This window comes from Lissotriton vulgaris, chromosome 12 (assembly GCF_964263255.1).
Source record: "Lissotriton vulgaris chromosome 12, aLisVul1.2, whole genome shotgun sequence".
Taxonomy (NCBI): Eukaryota; Metazoa; Chordata; class Amphibia; order Caudata; family Salamandridae; genus Lissotriton; species Lissotriton vulgaris.
Window position 1 is genome coordinate 739,002,576 of NC_141700.1, and position 18,211 is coordinate 739,020,786.

General features: G+C 43.1%; 1 protein-coding gene across 1 annotated transcript in view; it reads left to right on the forward strand.

The window, feature by feature from the left end:
• LOC147678469 (extracellular calcium-sensing receptor-like) overlaps positions 1-18,211 on the forward strand; it is a 265,477-nt gene that overhangs the window by 221,255 nt on the left and 26,011 nt on the right. The window contains exon 7 of the mRNA XM_086945648.1: positions 4,021-4,144. Within this exon, the coding sequence (XP_086801774.1) occupies positions 4,021-4,144 (124 nt within the window). The remainder of the gene's footprint in view (positions 1-4,020; positions 4,145-18,211) is intronic.

Here is an 18,211-nt window from a genome sequence, read left to right on the forward strand (position 1 = left end):
ACCTATGTGAGTAAATCAATGAAGGGAAAAGATGCAACAATCCTTGATAATGTAATATCCAACTCTTACTAAGCGATCTTCCAATACCCTAGATACGCTTCCCCAGCCCAAATACGGTTGGAATTTGGGATTCAAAAACAGATAATAGAAAGAAGGGGAGCATTTGTGAAAATCTGGCACAAAATAAAATGAGACGAAGAAGGATCTCTGAACAACCAACTCTGGACGGAACTGTATCGCCCCAAAAAATCACCAGCAAGAGAATATCTGTAGGCATCCATTAAATTTTTAAGCCTAACAGACCTGTGGAACATCTCAACATATCATTTCATTTTTAAACAAGCTGTAACAAAGGTAAATCGCCTATTTTCTGTTATAGAGGACAAAAAAGCATTAGCCAAATGAGCTAATTGCTGGTTGGTACTAAATACATACAATGTACTTAAACCCCATTCCTACTTGAAGACAGGAATACAAATTACCACCAAAGAAAAATTCCTAAAACTACGGATGGGGGTCGGACACTTCAATCAATTCCTACCTCTTTGGGAGAGAAGTGGAGGAGACCACCCTACCGATTATGTGGCTGTGGTGTTGAGGATGCTTTTCACGTTACATGCATCTGTAACAACCTAAGAGATATAAGGATAACCTTGCTAAAACCAATGTTCATATAGCATGTAGTTAGGTCCTGCAGACAAGCGGTAATGCTGTACTTTAATCCAGGGATAATACAGCTAAACTGCCGACAAACTACATTTCTTGTTAGGACCGCAAAAAGATTGAAAAACTTGCCTGCGCTGGTTAAAATCTAACTTTCATCAGAATAGACACTGCTTGGAACAATATTTGCAGACTTATAAAAGTATGGAGCAGAAGGTTTTAACTACTCGAGCACATCCTTTAATGACTTTTTATTCTAATGTATTTATTGTCGTAAAAATTATGGGTCTTTTAATAGTGTCTTTTATTGTAGAAGAGCTAGATATTTTATTCTAAATGTATTAATGTTTGCAATGGTTTTAATTATTCAAGCCTAATAAAATTTACAAGCGGATCAAATGACTTGCGTTGTAATGGTATTGCATTCTAATAACATGGTCGTTGGGACAACCGCGTTGTAATGGAACACAATGTAACAACCGCGATGTAAAGGATGTTTCCAGACCAGATATATGCGGTGGGAACTTTGATCTTTTAGGCACTAGATTTCATTAGAAACTTTTAAAATGCATACCTCCAGTTTATTTATTAGTTTGTGATTTTTCTTGTGCAGTATTTTTACTTTATTTCTGGTTGTGTGGTGTATTAATACTGTACAGAGTTCTCTAAATTAGGTCTCACTGCTTTGTACTGAGCGACCAGGGGGTGAAGCACAGATTAATTTAGTTACTTTGTGGTTCACCCAGACAAGCATTGTGGATATTGTTCTATTGGAGTTTCCACTCCCCTCTATCAATAACCCAGTTTCTTACATTGGTGTTCAGTGATAGGATCTAGTACTTGTGCGTGTGAAGTGCCACTCAGTGCTGTGTGCAAAAGTAAAAAGAAAAAATAATAATCTGACTTCAAATTCAATTGATGTGTTTATTTATTTTCTTTCTTCAATTTTAAGACCTGCCTCACATCCTTTTCTCTACAATGTAGTTGGATCTGAGCAGCACTGATAGGCTCAACATGGTAGAGCTGTAAGGGCTCTGCAAGGAGAGGGGGCTGAATGTGAAGAAGAATGCCATCAAAATAGATCTCCAGATAGCCGTTGGAGCTTTTGAGGCACTCCGTAGGATGCAAGGCACACCTGAAAAGTGAGAAGATGATAATCCTAAGGATGAGGTGGTGGATTTAAGAGGAAGAGGAGGATGAGGAGGCGTATAAGAAGGGGGAGGGAGAGGAGGAAAATGACCTGGTCACATGTCCTGAGATGTAGCAGCAGAGAGGCACTTGCCCAAGGAAAGGAGACCCCCGTCAAGGGAGAGAGCAGTGTCCTTCCACAACTTGTCCCCCAAGGAGGTGTATGAAAGGAGGGGCTGCGTGAGAGTTTCAGCTGCAGCTGACTAAACTGAAATTTACTGAAGCAGAGGGGAAGCTGAGGCTGACAGGGCCTTGGAGGGAAAAAAACTTGCCTTGGAGTAAAAAAACATTTTGCTGGCTCAGGAGATGGGTCACAACGAGCTGGAATTCAAGGCAAAACACCACACCGAGTCCAGAAGTAATGGTGGCAGCAATAATGCAGTGTCCAGAAGAGACAGGAGGGTTCACATACCCAAAGACCTGGCGCCATAACTTTGCTATGGGGGATGACATTGACAAGTGATTTGAGGCTTACAAGGTTACCTTAGAGCTGCACAGGGTCTCTGAGAAGGATTGGAGAGCCAGTCTTTAGAGGCACATTCCCAATGAATTGAGGGATTCACTACTGGCCTTCATAAAAGAGGCACTTGTCAGGAAGTATGGCCTTACCACTAAGAAGAATATCCAGACGTTCTTGGAAAGCCAGATGCAGCCCCACCTGTCCTAGGTTATGTAGATTATTTTTGCAAGGGACTAATGTCCTGCAAAGTGTAGGTTTAAGCACGGTTAAAGGTTTATTTTGCCAGGTCTAAATTGCAGTTTACAACTTGACTACAGGCCGGAATTACTGACCGGAGACATGTTTAAAGTATTACTTTGGTGGATGGCACAATGAGTGCTGCAGGCACATTAAAAGCATTTCATGTACATGCCCTGGGTACATGTAGTACTATATTCTAGGGACTTATAAGTATATTAAATGTGTCAATCAGGTGTGGGCCAATTTTATCCAAGTCTTCCAATGCCCGAATCAGGCCCAGAGTTTTTAAATATTGATTGCATTGAATGCCCTTTTTAACCAGTGTCAAGTAGATCCTCTTGAACACTCCTCTACAGCATTCAAATGTAGACATCAGCATTATTATCATAACACAAGGGATGAAAATTGACATGGCCCAAAACAACATGTGAATCAATAAATTCACTATAGGAGCCTAAATATAGCCCTAGCTTCAGAGTACAAGAAGATGCCACTGCAATGGTCCTCATGCAGAAACAATAATACAGTGTCCTGCCTCAATTCTTCACAAACGAATGTCACCATAGTGATGGAAATTACATCATAAACAGACCTACACTTGCTTTTTTATGATGACCACTTACTATGTAAATTAGTTCCATTGAAATTCTTGGCATGTAAATTTTATTTTGTGTCAAGATCCTGAAAATCTGACATTGATCAACCCTCTTGGACAATGACATACCTTGGATGAACTTGCAGGAGAGCATCTGCCCGAGCCAGGTCAAATGCAATACTGTGACTGCTGTTACTGATGTAATATCTGAATTAATAAATAAATCATTGCTTTAGCCACCTTGGTTAAAATGGGATTGCCAGTACAGTTTTAGCATTTACTTTGGGATTTGATCATGGCAGGCACAAACAGTCTACTTGCTATGCCACGGAGACATGAGTCGACACTTTGGATTATAGAGTAGCAAGGAGCTCAAAACACACATTATCTCTCCTGCCACAGGTCAAAAGAAGGACCCCATTGCCTGAGTCTAGCTCACTCTCTGAACTCTTGTTGTGCTCTCACACAAAATATAATCAGTCAAGAAATGAAGGAGCAAGAGTATAGAATCCGCAATGTTTAAAAAAAAAAAAAAAAACTAGCATTGTTGAGGGATTGTTTCTTATACCTGTCTTCCTACTACTTGTGGCTTGGCTATCAGAAGCAAAGGATGGTGACGGTGGTAAAGTGGTAGTGTAAGACATTTCATAACAACCGTGAACAATTCTTACAGTGCTGCTGAATGTCTTAAAGTGGTGGTGGTGGAGATCAAGCACAACAAATACATAACATTGGTGATGGGCATATGTTCTTAAACAGTGCTCTTGATAACTCTTAATGTGCTTTAGGCTTACATACCCGTTACCACACAAATCACTAAACACAAAGAAACCTAAAATACATATTTAAGCACTTTCTCTCATCCTTTCACCAGGTTCCAAGGTCTGTGTGCAGTGACAGTTGTCCTTCTGGCTTTTGGAAGGCTGCTCAAATAGGACAGCCCTCCTGTTGCTTCAACTGCAATCCATGTTCAGAAGGAGAGATTTCAAATGAAACAGGTGAGTGTTTGCATAGCCTCTGGAACAGATGTGCTGGAACGATATTCTTAGTATTGTCTATGGCCACTACCATCAACTTTTTAAAGTCTTAGGGGTGCAAAAATTTCGAACTGTTTCTTAACCCCATGCTCATGACGGAGCTGCTCCATCATGAGCCGCGGTTGCGCTGTGCTCATGACGGAGCGGTTCCATCATGGCCCTGCCGCCGCGCCTGCGCGGCGCTGATTTCGCGCCTGCGCAGTGCGTTCTATTGTGCGGGCGAGGCCATGACGAAACCGCTCCGTCATGAGCACAGCGCAACCGCGGCTCCTGACGGAGCGGCTCCGTCACAAGCATGCGGCCACCGCTCTGCCCCCCCCCCTAGCGCTGCGGCGGAATTGCCGCCGCAGCGAAGGGGTTAAAGAGCGAGCGTACTGAATCAGCATACATTAGAAGTGGAGTGGAGGAACACTGAATGGTCTACTAGTATATTTTTATGTATAGTTTCAGAGATGTCTGACTAGATGTGGTGTGATTGTGGTATGTCATTTATAGATGTCTCATGCTCCATCAAAAAGGCTCATCATGTAACACAAAATCAGCGGAAACTATCACTGGACAACCAACTCGAGTTTTACTGGGTATCAGTAAGACCGCAATCACCTTCATAACAATGGATGTCTCCTTTAAAAACAAACAAAACGTAGAGTCTCAACATGTATGGGCATTGTACTGTGAGCAGGTCCTATCACAACCTCTATTGGTTATTCTGGGACAAAGCCACAGCTGTGCAGACCTCACTGTGCAGACGGCTCCACGTCAATACCAGAAAAAACTTTACCCAAGCCCTAATCAACAGCCGACTTTACACAGGAATCACCACCAAACTCCTGAAGAGACTCCAGACGATGCAGAACTCAGCTGTTAGACTCATCCTGAATCCCACAAGCGGACCCTCATCAGCCCCACCTCAGGAACCTCCACTGACTCCCCATCCAGAAAAGATGCCAATTCAAGATACTGATACACACCTGCAAGTTCCTCCACAACCGAGGACCAGCATGCATCAACCGCTGCCTGAACAAACACCAACACTTCAGACACCTGCACTCCACCTGCCTCACCCTTAGTTACATTCCCTGCATCTGTCAAAGCAACAGCAGAGGACGGACCTTCTCCTACCTCACCACCAAAGCCTGGAACAACCTTCCCTTCCACCTCTATACAGCTCCCTCTCTAACGGAATTCAGAAAGGGACTCAAGACCTGGCTCTTTTACTGATCCTTGCAAAAGACACAATAGATGGATGGACTGCTGGACAATGCAAACATTCACCTCCAGTCACAAGGATCTGGGTTAAATTTATTTTGCTCACCACACCACCCCAGTTTGGACCCAGCCATATGCAAATCAGTCTTGACCATGTTCCTCGAGGGAACAGTCCAGCCGGAACTGCCAAGCCAGGTCCTCCCTGGACTGGAAGCAAGCATCCTGGGACAGGTTTCAGGGCATCACACTTTATCAGCCAGGCTGGCTTGAATCCAGTGGTGTAGAGAGCACGGGACCCAAGTCTGGGCACACCCTTTATACTTAGGGCAACATATGCAAAAGACACAATTGATAGACAGACTGCTGGACAATGCAAACATTCACCCACAGTCACAAGACTCTGGGATAAATCCATCATTCTTTTGCTCACCACACCACCCCAGTTTGGGCCAAGTCATATGCTAATCAGTCTTGACCCTGTTCCTTGTGGGAACAGTCCAGCCCGAACTGCTGAGCCAGGTCCTCCCTGGACCGGAAACAAGTATTCTGGGACCGGTTTCAGGGCATCACCCTTCATCAGCCAGGCTAGCTTGAATCCAGTGGTGTAGTGAGCACAGGACCCACGTCTGGGCATACCCTTCTCATTTAGGGCAACATATGCAAAAGATACAATTGATGGACGGACTGCTGGACAATGCAAACATTTACCCCCAAAGTGGTTCTAGGATGCTTGTTTTCAGTCCAGCGAGGACCTGGCCTGGCAGTTCGGGTTGGACTGATTCCATTAGGCGCAGGGTCAAGACTGATTTGCATATGGCTGGGTTCAAACTGGAATGGCATAGGGAGCAAAAAACTATGGATTTAGGCTCCGATCTCTGTACTTGGGTGAATGTATGACATTGTTCTGCATTCTGTTCATCAATAGTTCTTTTTGCATTGGTCACCCTGAGTGGGACAGGTATGCCCAGACATGGGTCCTGTGCTCTCCATGCCACAGGAGTCAAGCTATCCTGGCTTATGAGGGGTGAAATCCTGAAATGGGTCCTAGGATGCTTGTTTCCAGACCAGGGAGGACCTGGCCTGGCAGTTCGGGTTGGACTGTTCCCATTTACGCAGGGTCAAGGCTGATTTGCATATGGCTGGGTTCAAACTGGAATGGCATGGGGAGCAAAAAAGTGATGGATTTAGGCCTAGATCTCTATACTGCGGTGAATGTATGACATTGTTCTGCATTTTGTCCATCAATAGTTCTTTTTGTCTTTGACTGATCCCAGCAGGATCCAAGCATCTCTATCTCTATGAATTCAGACCGATTGATTTATTGATTGACAATATCTCAAAGAGTCAGAAAAGACAAATACTGTAGTTGAAATAATATTTAAAAATAACATACATATTTACAAGGCAAGGTGACAACCTCTTGATGCATATGGAAATCGAGCTGCTTGAGGAATTGGGTGGCTTCCAAAGACTTATTTCTACATTGGACAGTAGAACTAATATTATGTCTTATCATTCTGGTAAGTACATATGAGTTTAGAAGAATGTCAATTAAGTAGAAAATGTTAGTCTTCTTGGTCAGTCTCAAATATTTTCCGGTTATATTCCGGTAATACTGCTGCCATACACTTGTCAATTTTTGAGTGAGATTGTGTTTGCAGGAATGCCTTGCTTCCAGTAGGAGGTATGGCCCTCTGTTGGATCCTCTTAGATTTAATCAAAATGCTGCACAAAAAAACTAATTTTCATTTAAAAACATCCCTAGTGTTGCTGTTCAATCAATCAATCAAAGACATTTATAGAGCGCACTACCTACCCATAGGGTCTCGAGGCGCTTGGGGGGAGGGGGGTGCCGCTACTGCTCGAACAGCCAGGTCTTGAGCTTCTTCCTGAAGGAGAGGTGGTCTTGGGTCAGGCGCAGGTCGGCCGGGAGGGAGTTCCAGGTCTTGGCGGCCAGGTAGGAGAAGGACCTTCCTCCTGAGGTGGCTCTGCGGATGCGTGGGACGGCGGCGAGGGCGTGGCTGGCGGATCGGAGGTGGCGTTTGGGAGCGTAGAAGTTGATGCGGTTGTTGAGGCAGCTCGGGCCTTGGTCGTGGAGAGCTTTGTGTGCGTGGGTAAGGAGGCGGAAGGTGATTCTCTTGTTGACCGGGAGCCAGTGCAGGTCTCTTAGGTGTCCGGAGATGTGGCTGTGTCGTGGGATGTCGAGGATGAGTCTGGCTGAGGTGTTCTGGATGCGTTGGAGTCTCTTCTGGATCTTGGCGGTGGTTCCGGCGTAGAGTGCGTTGCCGTAGTCCAGTCGGCTGGTGACGAGGGCCTGGGTGACGGTCTTCCTGGTCTCTGTGGGGATCCACCAGAAGATCTTCCGAAGCATGCGCAGGATGTTGAAGCACGACGAGGAGACGGCGTTGACTTGCCTGGTCATGGAGAGGGAGGAGTCCAGGATGAAGCCCAGGTTGCGTGCGTGGTCCGTCGGTTTGGGTGCGGTGCCCAGGGCGGGGGGCCACCAGGAGTCGTCCCAGGCGGAGGGCGAGGGGCCCAGGATGAGGACTTCCGTCTTGTCTGAGTTCAGCTTCAGGCGGCTCGTCGTCATCCACTCGGCTACCTCTCTCATCCCTTCGTGCAGGTTGGCTCTGGCGGCGGCGGGGTCGTTGGTCAGGGAAAGGATCAGCTAAGTGTCGTCGGCGTAGGAGATTATGTTGAGGTTGTGTTGGCGTGCGATGGCCGCGAGGGGGCTCATGTAGATGTTGAAGAGAGTCGGGCTCAGTGAGGATCCTTGAGGGACGCCGCAGCTGACTTTGGTGGCCTCTGACTTGTACGGTGGTAGGCGGACTCTTTGAGTTCTTCCGTCGAGTGTTAAATCACTATGGTGTTCAATTCCATATTGGACTGTATCCTGGTTCATTACGAACATTTCTTAAGTAACCCGTATAGGTTTTCTTCTGAAATAAATCTTTTGCAGGAGAGGCCTCATGGTCTCGCCCCTTGGGGCAGAATCACTATTCTTGGTGACTGACTTGTATTTGTTCCAACTAATTCTACTGGGTACCCATTTTATAGTTCCTGAACAAACTATAGTGCATTCGGTCTGCCTACCCACTTCCTTGCTGGAAGTTTGTGGCATGAAGGTGATCTTCACATTTTTGGATTCACAAACAGCAGAATATCTCAGTGGGTTCTTGTAGCCCCATGTTAAATGCACTCACTTTTTTTTTAATCAAAGACCCACATATTAATGTGGCTATATCCACCACTGGTAAAGTTGGAAGAATTGCAGGACTGCAGGAAACCTAAGATAAAGTACCTTTATTTCAAAGACGAGAATTTCAGGGGGTGACCCCCACTAACAGGAAAGTACCTAAACCACAAAGGTGGGTCAAGCCTTTAGGATGATGGATGAACAACAAAGAACACAGCCCATTTAATAATGCTAAATGCACAAGAAAGGGAATAGGTGGAAACAATCCATAGACACCCCTTTCCCTTTTGCCGGGAGAGGGTGAGGAAACTTTACCTACCTGACTAGACAAATTGATAAAGTAGATTGAAGGATGTGTGTAAAATAACCAAAACTGAAAAGAGGTAGGCCCCAAGTGCCACATAGGAGTAAAGTTGAGTACGTGTTTTCACTATGAAGGACAGTCAGATAGCAACATATGGAGGCAACATTGAGGTTTCAGGATTCAGTGCCTGTCAATGCAAGGCCTTCCCCAATGCCATCATGCAGTTTGGCATGCCGTCAAAAGATGAGTTTACCATAATGCCTGGTGCAGGACCTAGGTGATAAATCTGAGAAGGAGTTTAAATACGTGGGCTCTTTCCATAACCTTTTCAATTTAAAGAGTGTGTGTGTTTGCAGCCTCCTTCCTGCTGATAAGTAGATGAACTAACATTGGAAATATTTGCTCCCAACTAACCCTTTTCCATCACTACCAAACTTATGTTAACTCTACCTCAGGGGAGACAGCGTTTACAACGCTGGCAAAATCATGTAGGTACATAACAACGGAGTCGTTACAGGGACCGTATTGTTACCACGCTTCCCTTTACATCGCAAGATGTTTCAATGACTTGCACTAGGTGGCGTGCAACACCAGGGAATTAGTTGGATTTTAAATCAAACACCTTCTCTGCTGTTGCGCTAACTGGAGTAGGAATAGTAATTGATACTATTCCTAAGTCCAGCACGCCATCAAGCACAAGCCGTTGAAGTGACTTGCGATGTAATGCCAGGCATAGTAAGAACGCGGTCGTTGTAACGACTGGGTTGTTACCCACCGTGTGGTAAAAGTACGCGTTGTAACGTGCTACATTCCTCCCTCATATTATCCACCAACAACACCCTCCCCCTCCTTTTACCAAATACATACAATCAAAAAGGGCCATATGTATCATCAAACTATTTTGCATTTCCTAACTAGCGAATTTTAAGGAATCGCTATTTAGGAAATGCAAAATGGTATGTATGAACAAAATCGCATTTAATTTGCAATTCCTTAAGCTTCCTTATTTGCGAATTTGCATTTTGCGAATTCGCAAATAAGGAATAAGGAATTCGCAAATAAGGAATTTGTGAATTCGCATTTTGCGAATTCGCAATTAAGGAATAATTTCCAATGCATTCCTATGGGCCAGGAGGCCCATAGGAATGAATGCAAAATAAGTCTCAAATTGCGAATTCGCAAATTGCTAATCGCAATTTGAGAATTATTGCAAGGGTGCAGGGGTGTCTCAAAGACACCCTGCTGCACCCCTGAAAAGAACATGTGTGTGCATATGGTGCACATACATTCCCTATGGGCATGTGTGTGCATCATATGCCACCTTTAAAAATCCCAATTTGTGCATTTTTGAAAGAATTCGCAAGTTACGATCAACTGAAAGTTGGTGGTAATTTGCGAATTCCTAAACAAAATTTGCAAGCTAAAATTGCTACATACATAGCATTTAAGGAATCGCAAATTTGCGATTCCCTAAATGCTATGGAAAAATAAGGAATTGCACAAGTTTGCAATTCCTTATTTTGGGAATGTTTCATACATTCCAAAACGTGCAAAACGGCTGTTTGCGAGTCGCAAAGGCCGAAATTCTGTGAATTTCGGCCTTTGCAATTCAAAAATGGCTTGATACATATGGCCCATAGTCCTTACACTCTACCACACATTACATCTTCCAGCCACCAAATCTCATAACTTTTGCCCATCCCCTTTCACACTCCACATACACCATTCACCAATGCACATCGCCACCCATTTTATCATTCAACTTCCACTAACCAACAGTACCTTACATACAAATCCTTCACAGACATCCACTACATAAATATCTCATCTCACTACTCCACAAAAACAAAACATGACACACACTAGCAAAATCTCATTCACACACACACAATTTCATGTTATAGTCTGTTACAAAATAGAAACATATCAACTCCCACCCTCATGACTACACAAATACACATCCTAAACCATCTTTACTCTCAAATTGTTATCTTCACCAACACCTACCACAAATACCCCAACACAACCACCATCATTCACCCTTCCGCTCATCCATCGCACAATATTAAGCCTTAAAACATGACCCACATGTTCCAAAACCACCCATACACCACCACCCATACACCTTCCACCCTAAACAAATACAAAAAAAATAATCAACATGACACTTTTCCCAACTTTGTATTTCCTTGACCTTTAGACAACAAGACTTCTCTATAAAAACAGTACAGTTCACCAACTCACTCTCAACCACCATCACCACATCTACACACAGAGACCTATGAAAAAGCATTCTAAGCCTGCTGGACAAAGGTAACAATATAGAGAAACACTATTGATATCATCTTAACAGTTAATGTAAGCACTAATAACATATCTGCTAGAATTTGAAAGAACACTGCTCACTCTTCTGGAAACAAAGTCACATCACCACAAAAACACAATCTCTAGACTACCTACTAATAAATGTTTGATCACTCTCAAGCAAGCACGACATCGATGACATACTCACTGACACACAACTTGACTTACAATTCATAACTGAATCAAGGTTTGGAGATGACATGGCTCCAGTTTTGCATGAATCCGCTCCTCCAGACTATCAAACTGTCACGCAAAATCAAAAAGGCAAAAGAGGTGGTCTAGCTTTTATATTTAAGGAAACAATACATCTCACCAAAGCTGACATTTCCATACAAGGTTGTGAGGCCCTCCTCACCAGATTCAACCCTACACCAACTTTCTTCTGTAACTTCCTCCTTCTTTACAGGCCACCACCTAGCAATGCAACATTCCCAGACACATTTCTGGACCGTTTAAACCTTATAACACTTTATGTCAACCTATGCATTCCTAGTATCTTAAACATATGGTTTCATATATCCAATATTCCCAATCTAAAAACTTTCATCACAGGTCTAGACACAATGAACCTACACTAGATCGTCCACAAAGTCACACACATCCAGGATGATATTTTTGCAAATCCAGAACTAGTTAATTTTCAAATGAATACTCAAGTCACATAGTAAGACCATCATTCGGTAGTTTCCCAACACAAAACACCACAAATCAACATACGTAACTCCACCTTACATGCATCGACCATGGAACAAACTCAATTTTGAATACTTGGAACCACAACTAGCATCCAATTCAGATCTAGACACAATAAATTCCATTAAAAAACTTTGAGTGGCTCCAGGAAGCTTTTGCTATCCTAATACCACTAAGAACAACAAAACAGGGCACAAAAAAACAAGCACCTTGGAGGAACCAGAACTAAAAAAGACAAAGCAAAAACGGCAAAGCTGCAATGCACCTGGCTCAAAACAAATAACAATAAAGTCAAACTTCACATACAAAACTTAATAAAATATACAAGTCACCAGCCAAAGCTAAATAAGGTACTATCCAGACAGAATTCAAAATGCTAAATGTTCAGAAAAATAATTGTATAAAATTCACAGTAATTTGTAAAGCTAAATGCACATAACAAATTCATCCCATTGCTTAAGAATTTACTGTTAAATCATAATACAACCAAAGCAGACATGCTGTACTCCTATTTAAAACAAAGGAAAACCAGCTGCAATCCATTTCCAACAATCGCCTCCAAGAGTAGGCTAATCCAGCCTCTGCATTCCTTCAAACAACTATCACAAAGTTAATTTATGGATCTTGTCAAAGCAAGCAGGCTAGCAGTCTGCCCTTCTGATCATTGTACACCACAAATCTTCAAGAACATTCTTATAACTACCTCTGCTGCCATACCTGTAAGAAGAATCATAAATAATTATTTTTCATATGGTTCCCTCTAAAAGGTAGGAATGCATATTAGAATGACAGAACTTCAGGATGTGGGGACTGAGTCCATATACACCATTAGAAACTGTCAGCTAATTCCTAGCTTGCTCACAGTGCCTTCCTGAACCCCCAACCTCCCAGGGTAACAGATGATTTCAGCAATCTCGAGCATGACACGCTGACTCCCAAGGTAGTCATGGGAACACGTCCCCCTTTCTTTATTTTATTCATGCATTCCTAGGGTAAACACAAGAAAGATACAAATAAAGGTTTTCAAACATTTATTGAAACAATCGTATTCTTGCATAGAGAGAATGAGCTTCAATTATTAGCCAGATGACCCAAAGCATTGTAACCAGCAGTACACACATGGTGAATAAAATGAATTATCCAACCTTGGCAATCCTATCTCTATATCTTCCTACCTGTCACTACCCACACTCTGACAGCATTGTGGGTGTACTCTCTGCTCGATCTAGGAGGATAGCCAGAGGCTAACATACCTAGAAATCCTAGCCAGGGAGCCGGTATAGAGTGGAGTTGACAATCCTTCTCTGCAAGATGGAAGATCAGGGTCAGCAGAGCTGAATTTAAACTGTATTCATCCCAGGGTGCCTGAAGTGCTCCTCTAGCCCTTTCAGTGCAGTGCACCATTTATATAATAAACCACACTGTGTTTGAGGCACAGCTCTGATGCAGAGATAAATCTAGGTTTCGGGAGAACAGACAACACAAGCATTGAAATATCTTGTTCTATGTTCCAAGCCTAGAACAGGGTGTACAGATTACATATCAAGAAATGTTAACTAAAAACAAGCAGCATGTGCATTGTATTCCTGAAATAATATTGCATAAGCATAAAGTGTGTAAAATAGAATTGGAAAAAGCAATGTGAGCCTAAAACATAGACAATATACAATGTCAGGCTAAGCTAAGAAGTAGAACTAAAGTAGGCCCAAGAAGGCCTCATGACCCTTTATCTACAGGAATCTTTTCAGAAAACTTAAAAATGACATACATACACCCATTATTAAAGAAAACAAACCTGGACCCACATGACTCCAACAACCACAGACCAATTACAAATGGACCTTTCCTGTGCAAACAGATAGAGCAGCATTCACTCAGATGGTACAATTCGCTGAAGATAACTCCATGCTTTCTTACTTCCAAACAGTAGTCCATCCAGGAAGAGGGACTGAGTCTGCCCTCATCACCATCTTTGATGGCCCTAAAAACACAGACTGGAACGGGTACCTGCACTACTTCTGACGTACCGCTCAACTCCCTTCAACACTGTAATCCAAAGACTCTATGACGCCAGCTCAGAGGGAACTGTTCTTGACTAGATCACATCCTACAATTAAAACAGAACAAATGTCATCCAACTCCCCCTTTCTCATTCAAACCTTACATCACAAAAGCTGGTGTCCATCAAGGCTCTATCATGTCACCTATGCTTTCCAATATTTACGTGAAGTTATTTACAGCAACGACAACGAACTTTCGCTCATATGCTATAAGTATGCAGAAGACATACAAATACTTCTTAAACTAGAAAGCCCCATAGATATTGGAAACTCCAAAATCAACAGTTGCCATAGAGCTGTTGATCAGTGGATGACCTGGAGCCGTCTCAAATTGAATGCATCCAAAAGTGAAATGCTCACACAGTGGCGATTGGAACAACGATTACCTACTCTTAGCCTGGCCTGACAATCTGGGACCACCTCCTAAAGTATCTAAGGAAGTAGGAAACCTTGGAATTACCATGGGCTCCAAGTAATAAATGAATGCAGAAGTGGACACATTAGCAAGATCAAGCTTCATTACATGAAAACTCTACTACGCATATTTCCCCACCTAGGATTTCCACACAAGGTCCAGGCTACTATCTCTCATGTACTCTTTAAACTAGATTACGCGAATGGCCTTTAACATGGATTGTTTTCACCAACTATGAAAAATGTACAACTAATTCAGAATTCTTCTGCCGGACTAATCCTACATGAAAAGCCATAAGCCCACATCTCCCCTGCCTTGATAGCTGGCTGCCACCAGAAAATCCACCTTCAAGCTGCTTTGTAACACCTACAAAGCCTTACTTGGCACAGGACCACTTTTCATCAGCAATAAAATACCCAACTTCATTCAACAAAGGAACTGCCACTCCAGATTGGCACCTTGCTTCAAAACATGTGTATACAATAAAAAAACATGGGTGGTGCATCTTTCTCTGTTCAAGCAGCCAAACTTTGGAAAGTCTTACCCTTAAACATAAGATCCACAGATAACTGTTGTATCTTCGAAAGCTGTTCAATAGTTGATTCTTTTCTACATAACCACCATACTGAAACACAAATGTACAGCATAATTTGATTATATGTATGTAGTTATATATGTGCATTTCTATAAATACATATATCTGATGAGGCATTGAAGCACTTTTTGTTGAGTAGCACTCTACTCCAGTGCCCAATATAGTTAAATAGGATTTAGGATGAGTGATGAGGGATATATGATGTCACTTACTATGTCATGAGTGATGTAATTTGTGAGGTCATGAGCTGTGCATTGCTGGGGCGAAAGTTATAGTTAGCTAAGGTAACTATGGATGCTGAATTTCACTGGTTTTGTATGGGTGAAATGTGAGCCTAACTATACTGTCTCTATAACCTTTGGTTTTTTTCAGTGAATATATATACATTTATCTCTTATGCTTAACATGTATATAGGTCACTGCATAGTTTTCATAGAAGCAGTTTGATTAGATGTGCATGGATCTCTGTTTTATTTTCTCCATCACAATATGTAAATATGAACATAACAATTGCATCTACAAGTACTTCACTATTTATATATTGAGGAAAATATAAAAATAAAATAAACACAAAAAAGTTTTGATAAAAATATACAAATACATTTGATTTACGTACAGCAACACTGCAAGTCTGACTTTCTAACTATCTATCACACATGTATATATGGGACTTTATAGAATACAATTTTATGTCTCAATATATTATCTTCCTTATATATGTCTACCCTTTCTTTGTAGTTGTGTATCTATATATTACTTTACTCCTACATTAAAAGAAAAAAATAATCAACTCTTTCCAATGCACTACTCTTATGTCTCATCATCTTAATATATCCTTTACTTCCACTCTCACTCATCCCAAACCTTTTTCATTACTTTGATCTCCCAAACTACCCTTTCTAGACTTTACCTTCTTCTATCCCTCTTTGGCTCACACAAACCTCATTTCACTACTATGATCCCCACATAACACTTTCTAGTTTCTTCCTTCATGTATCCATCCTTTGACTCATCCCAAACCTCATTTTACTACTTTGATCTCCCTATTCCCTTTCCCTTCTCTGTCCCTCCTTTGACTCATCCCAAACCTCACCTTATTACTATGATCATCTCAATAACACTTTCTAGGCTTTTCCGTCCTCTTTTCCTCCTTTATCCTATTCAATCGAACTAACAAATTCACATGTCCACTGCACAAATTAATGATTTCTGTGTCCCTTTACTAATCCACCACTAATCCTTTAGGGGTTCCAGAGTATGTTATGTTATCCTGCATTTCTAAAGCGCACAGCTACTCAGAGTATCCCGGCGCTGCTACCCTGAACCCCCGCCCACCAACACCGCAGGCAAAGCCTCTAAAAGAATGGGCTCAGAACAATAGTGTTTTTAGGCTCTTTTTAAAGACAGCCGGATCAGCAACCTTCCTGAGAGCAAGAGGAAGCTCATTCCAAGCTAGGCCGGCTTTACGGGTGAAAGAGCAGCCACCTAACCTATGGCGCAAAAAACGCGGATTCTGAATAAGGAGTTGGTCCGAAGACCGCAGAGTCCTGGTAGGGGAATAAAAAGCAAAACGCTTCTGCAGATAGAGTGGGCCCAGTCCATACAAGGCCCGTTGGACAATGACCAACATTTTAAATTTCAAACGGGCCTCAACTGGGAGCCAATGAAGGTGGCGGAGATGGACCCGCACGCTCTGCCTGGAAGAGAGGCCCAGTAGGAGCCGAGCAGCCGCGTTTTGGACTACCTGTAACTTTTTTATCAAATAGCCTGAACAACCAACTAAAAGCGCATTGGAATAATCCAACCGCGAGAGGATCAAAGCCCGGACTACTGTTTCTTTGGCCTCCACAGGCAGAAAGGGGAGGAATTTTCGCAGGGTTTTAAGTATACCAAAACATGTCCCTGTGAGTTTTTTGACATGTGTCGCAAAATGCAGATTTTCCTCAAACCACACCCCCAAGTTTTTTGCAAGGCCCTTTTCTGATTGAGGGGGCGGAAAGTCCGGAGGCCACAGCCTAGTTCTAAAGCCAGCAGGAAATGCTCCAAACAGGAGCACCTCCGATTTCGTTGCACTTAAGTTGTGCATTGGCCAGCCAGCGAAACACCGCAGAAAGACAACGCTGAGCCGTGATGACCGAATCCTCACCCCTTCTCCAGGTGAACAATAACTGCGTGTCATCCGCATATGCCATCACCTTAGCCCCCAATGACTCCGCTAGGTAATAAAGGGGAGTCATAAAGATGTTAAACAAAAGGGGGCTAAGGGAAGAGCCCTGCGGGACACCAGTGGAGAGAGGGGAGGATGACGAGGAAAACAGAGGCAGCCAGACTAGCTGTGACCTGTCCTCCAGAAAGGATTGCAACCAGCTCCACGCCGTACCTGTAATGCCGATATCGGCAAGTCGGTTAAGAAGGAGAGAGTGAGGAACCGTGTCGAAAGCCGCCGAGAGATCCAGCATCACCAAGGCTGCTCTCCCGCCGGCATCCAAACAGTCCCTGATAGACTCAACCACCTCCAGCAAAGCTGACTCAGTGCTGTGGGCAACCCGAAACCCCGATTGCGCAAGATGTAGCGCGCCCGACTTCGCCACATAGTTGGTTAGCTGCGAAGTGACCACCTTTTCGCAGACCTTGGCCAGACTAGGCAAAAGAGAAATGGGTCTGTAATTTCCAGGAAGCGAGGGGTCGAGGGTGGGCTTCTTGAGTAAAGGCAATAAAAGGGCCTGCTTCCAAGCGAGCGGAACATGTGCCTCGCGGAGCGACTGGTTAATCAGGTTATTAACTTCCGGGTTAATTGAGTCAGCTAAATCAGCCAAGAAGGATGTGTTTAGCTGTATTAGTATATTGTTGAACACATAACGAAATGTTGGTAGTATCACCATCTTGCGAGAGACAGCCCTCCGGACAGAGAAAAGGGGCAATTCGGATCCATCTGGCTACTTAGTCTGTTTTACTGTAATTCATGATAACAATTTCTTGCGTGTCCCTGCTAATTTGGATCCCCTGACATCTAAAGGTCTCTGTCTTCCAGACTAGTGGGTAATCCAGTACGTATGCTTTTGTGCAGTTTGCCAGCGGCATTAAAAGGGTCTTTGCCAATTTTATCTTTGTCACCAAAAGGCAAGCAAGGCAAATTAATTCACAAATTAGGAATACCATATTAGTTGCTCAGTCTTTGACACAGAGTGTGAT